Here is a 5,163-nt window from a genome sequence, read left to right as displayed (position 1 = left end):
GACAAAAGTCTGATGTAAATAAACAAAATAAACAAAGATAATTTGGTAAGTTAAATGACTCGTAAATAGAAATGGAAGCAAAAGTACATTTTGTAGGGAGATGACTCTTTTCTCGTAAACGCTTTGATACTTCAAGTATACTCCTACTGCAATGCTAAAAAAATGCCACCCTTTGAAATGATCATTACAATTTGCTTAAATACTAGTAGAAAATAATCGTTGGGAGGTTACGACTCATTCACGAGATGACACGTGTCGGAGCACCTCTCCCACGTTTGCAGGTAACTTCCAACATTCAATTACCCACGATTAATCTCCATCATGGTGTGCTGGCCTTCGACTTCGACAGACTTCCCTCTATGTCGACCCCGTGTTCTGGTCTTCTGCCTTGTCGATCCAATCCTCCGACCGTCCTTTTGATCGACCAAGCTTTGCACTCCTTGGGATGAAATTTGTCAGCTAACAACGACACTTAATTTGGGACGAAGAGGGTACTTTATAAAATTGAATAAATCTCTCTATGGATTAAAATAAATGTCTAATTGAATATTTACTAAGGGAGAGATATACAAATGAATTCATTTGTCCTTATATTTTTATGAAAAGATCTTGAAAATAATTTTCTATAATTTCTATATATGTTGATGACATAAATATTATTTGAACTCCTGAAGAGTTTACAAAATCTATACATTACTTAAATAAATAGTTTGAGACAACATCCTTTAATATTTTAGCCTCATTCCACCCCGTTTTTGCGATCTTTTGCAACACAAACATTACATAAACTTTTATAATTTTTAGATTTTAAAGTGGGTCATTCCCGTCTCGCATTCATTTTTATGGGAAGCAAAACAAGATTTTAGGATCAAACTCTAAACAATGGCGTTCTACCCCCACCTCATTTTTTACCTGATTTTACATAACCAAATAAAAGGACTAAAAGGAGAGAACATCCTACTTAACACCCTCTTTTATTACTAAAGATGAATAGGAAAGCAAGCAAATACCAAAATTGAGGAGGGAAAAGTATAATTTTTAAAATTATACAATAAACAATAGTATATTCAATAGTGGCATGGAAAGAACACGGTTCCTTCCACCCTTTGACTAATTTTCAAACCATTCAAGCATAGACTTTGACTCACTACTTTTCCAACTTTTCTCTATATTTGGCTCCTTCCTCCTTCTCTACTTTTCTTCACCTTCCTTTTTATAACTTTCCATAATTTCCATACTAAATTAAACCAACTCCTTCTAGTCCTCTCTCATTCTTAAATCCTAATATTGTTCACATATTCATATTTAGTGCTTGTCACTACTTTTCAATCTCCATCTTCACAACAACAAAAGTCCTTTTTTTTCATGATCCATCGACTTCCTTATTAAGGTGGGGCTATATACTCATATTTTTCTTCTTAGTGGGATCACCCACTTCACTACTTTTCAAATTCTTTCCTTTCACACAAAAATATTACTCCTATCTTGAATTTTTCAATACCAAAATACTTATACTACTAACTACTTGTCTCTCTACTTGTCTCTTAATCTTCTTATTCTTCTTCTTCTTCTTTCATACATGTTTTCTTTTGCTATAATATATGAAGCCAAATCATTCCCTCTAATGCATCATTTCATACCATATATAGCAATCATTTAACTTCAAATGATGCCATGATATAATGCAATCATAACATAAAGTTGCATACATGGAAGGTGTATTTTCCCTTCCTGTAGCCGTCAGAACTGAATTTATCCATTCTCTCATGCAATCTCTTGGAGGATGCTCTTACATTTGTCTGTGGACATATGATACCATATTACAAAAGTATATAAATATTTAATATATCTATATGCATACACCTACCTACATTATTATATATAAGGTTGTTGATTCTACTTTATACAATGGTTTGATTTTTTATTTATTTTTTTATTTTTTTGGATTAGTCGTTTGTCCTTCTTGGATGGTATCTACAATGTGATAAGCAACCACCAACCAAGTTCTTCGTTGGGAAGTCTCGCACAACAGCTTTTCGATCAGTACACGATTTTATCATTCGATATCAATGATGAGTAAGTTTATTTTTCTCTTATAAAGCTCAATCGATATCCTTCTATGAATCTATGAATCTATGAATCTCACGCATTTGTTTTCGGATTCGCTCAGCCGTATTCCTGGACTCGCTTTTAGGAACCAACGCCGTTATCTAGAGCTGCAACAGGTGGAACTTCTGGCACTGTCATCAACAGAAATACAGACACAATTCTACAAGGTTAATATTGTTCAATGAAAGAATTCATGTTAAAATTATTGCTATATAGTAGTACTATTTAAAGGTTATGTTGCTAATTAAGGTAACATGTTTTTTGTTTTTACAGGAAGCAAGGATTAAGGTTTGTTTGTTGTCCAAGAAACTGAAAATTCTCTATATAATTTGATTTTCTGAGCTTATAATAAACCAAAATCTTTACTATAGACTGCTGTTTTCATGGGATGCAACAAAGGAGAAATTGAGCTTGGTTTCTTAAATATGTCTAAAGTAAGTAGCCCTAATAGTCTCTCTCTCTCTCTGTTGCACGGACACCTCTGAGAAATTATGTGTCTATGTCCTTATCTGATATGGACATGGACGTGTCAGTTTCAATGTCATTCCTAGTGTTCATTTTTCATAGTATATACTATAGTACATCTCTCTTGAAAACTCCGGTATCGAACTCGCCTGAACTTTTTTGTGTATGTGGTGCAGACTGATATTCAAACAGCATTTAGGAGTTTATTTCCTGAAGATTTTTCAAGACAAATTCAACAAATTGATCAAAATAATAATAATAATAATAATAATCCACCTTCATCATCTTCATCTTCAATGAGATCACTATCAACAGCAGGTAGTCCTGAATACTCATCTCTCATGTTCAACACAAATCCACCTGGAACTTCTCCATCATCACATCACTTTCCTGATCATATCCTTGGAGGAGTAGATATTCCTCCAATGAGACCTGTTTCGAACACACTACCATTTCAACTTCAACAACTCCCTCAAATCACACCGACACAGTTATTCCCTATTGATCAACAGAATGATGCAATAATGAGAGCAATCCAGAATGTTCTATCTACACCCCCTTCTCAGCAAAGTTACGCGGCACATCCCGGAGCTAGTGCATTTGGAAGGTATAGAAACGATAAAAGTCCTATTATCATAGGGTCGAATTTTAGACGACAGAGTTTGATGAAGAGATCGTTTGCATTCTTTAGAAGCTTGAATTTGATGAGACTGAGAGAACGAAATCAAGCTATGCGTCCTTCTAGTAATCAACTTCATCATATGATATCGGAGCGAAGACGACGCGAGAAGCTTAACGATAACTTCCAAACACTTAGGGCATTACTTCCTCAAGGAACTAAGAAAGACAAAGCATCCATACTGATAACAGCCAAAGAGACCTTAAGATCATTGATGGAAGAAATAGAGAAACTAAGCAAAAGAAACCAAGAGTTGATGTCACAAAAGTTGGCTGCTTCGAATAAAGAAACTATGAAATTCTCGTCGAATGAAAGAATCAACGTGCGAGTTTTGCATGTACCGGAATCAAGTTCATCGGAAGATGAACCGATGATAGTGGAGTTACAAGTGAACGCGATAGGACAAGTTTCTCAAGTTGATATGTTGATTCGATTATTAGAATTCTTAAATCAAGTTCATCATGTCAATTTGATTTCAATGGATGCAACAAATGCAAATACTTCACAAGGGAATAATCATCATCATCAAATAACATTCAGGCTAAGAATTACTCAGGTACTAATAATATTATAAATATTTAATAATATTATCAAAATTTTCTATAATTCAATTGTCAGAAACTAGTATTACGAGGATTTCGAACCCTAATATTCACTATTGTATACGAGAGTTTTTAGTAGATATTACCGCTTCGTTTACCGATTAAAAAAAAAGTGTGGCTGCTTGATAAGTCTATAGTTTGATATTCACTAATTACTATGATAAGTAGGTTTAGACAATTGTTAGGTGGCTTGGTGTGCTTAACTTGTCACCTTCTAAAAGATTATACAAACCACAATTCAATTCAAAAAGTGAATTCTATTTTGGCAGCCACCAAATTAGTCAGCATATATATGTTCATAATTTCTCTATTATAATCTTGTGGTAGAGACTCTTTGAGTTAATTTATGACATTGACAAATGATTTACGTCACATTAGATTGCATAAATTTATTATGTAATCATGAATCAATGTTCTTACTTTAGAAAACAAGAGTAGAATGAATATATACCACAAAAAACATAAAGTGACATGTAAGAAAATGTTGGTTAGGTAAGAATAAAAAGTTTTGTGGTTTTTGCAGGTGAGTGAATGGGACGAAGAGGCTTTCCAAGAAGCAGTGAGAAGAGTAGTTGCTGACTTGATACAGTACCAAGTGGACCAAAATCTATGACTCACTTGTTATTATCTTTAATTGATTATTCTGCGGCGGTATCAAATTGTTTTGATTATGTATAAGTCAATTAAATTAGCTTCACTTATTTTGTTTGTTACATGATTAATTTGTTTAGTATAGGGGGGTTATATTATATTTGTTATCTGTATTCGTTTTAAATATTCTAATTTTAAATGATTTTTTTTTGTCTCTTGGTTGGCCAAATATTTAAATCAACATTTTTATGGTGGTAGTTCATTATGGGTCACAATTATATTTTGTTTAATAGAAGAGATTGAATTATAAACACTCTTGACCTAATTTGTTGAAAGGGGCTATAATATAACAAGATATGAATAAATATAATATTATAATATAGTAAGATGTTGTTTTTCGGTTGGTATTGGCATCGGGTCTGGGATATGACTACCTATAAATCTGTAATTATTATGACTATTTCGGCTCGCATCTCAGACACTAATTACAACCCAGCCATACATGCCTCATATTCTATTTGGTTGTTGGAAGCAGGGAATTAAAACGTTATGGTTACCTCTGACTTAAGATCATAATCATTCTCTCAATGGAGTTCAACACAACTTCTTTTGGTGTCAGATGACCCATCCACGAACATGATCCACCCTTTGAATATAATTCACTCTTTAGTAGTGGTTTTGATCAAGAAGTTTGCAAATGCTCGAGTCTTGAGTGCT

At 33.5% G+C, this 5,163-nt stretch overlaps 1 protein-coding gene across 1 annotated transcript; it reads left to right on the top strand.

The window, feature by feature from the left end:
• The first annotated feature begins 1,407 nt into the window (after positions 1 to 1,407).
• Positions 1,408 to 4,657, top strand: LOC127136497 (putative transcription factor bHLH041). The gene is made up of 7 exons (XM_051063046.1): positions 1,408 to 1,828; positions 1,951 to 2,076; positions 2,171 to 2,276; positions 2,383 to 2,397; positions 2,481 to 2,543; positions 2,751 to 3,809; positions 4,379 to 4,657. Exons 1-7 carry the CDS (start codon positions 1,710 to 1,712, stop codon positions 4,466 to 4,468), a joined length of 1,578 nt encoding a protein of 525 aa, XP_050919003.1. The 5' UTR covers positions 1,408 to 1,709; the 3' UTR covers positions 4,469 to 4,657.
• The last annotated feature ends 506 nt before the right edge of the window (positions 4,658 to 5,163 follow it).

Source organism: Lathyrus oleraceus, chromosome 1 (genome assembly GCF_024323335.1).
Source record: "Lathyrus oleraceus cultivar Zhongwan6 chromosome 1, CAAS_Psat_ZW6_1.0, whole genome shotgun sequence".
Classification (NCBI taxonomy): domain Eukaryota; kingdom Viridiplantae; phylum Streptophyta; class Magnoliopsida; order Fabales; family Fabaceae; genus Lathyrus; species Lathyrus oleraceus.
The sequence above is the reverse complement of the archived record's forward strand: the minus strand, read 5'-3'. Positions and strand labels throughout refer to the sequence as shown.

Coding starts and splice junctions, on each gene's coding strand:
- LOC127136497 (XM_051063046.1), top strand. CDS start 1,710: ATGGAAGGTGTATTTTCCCTTCCTGTAGCCGTCAGAACTGAATTTATC. Junction 1,829..1,950: donor TATGATACCATATTACAAAA/GTATATAAATAT, acceptor TTTTTGGATTAG/TCGTTTGTCCTTCTTGGATG. Junction 2,544..2,750: donor GTTTCTTAAATATGTCTAAA/GTAAGTAGCCCT, acceptor TATGTGGTGCAG/ACTGATATTCAAACAGCATT.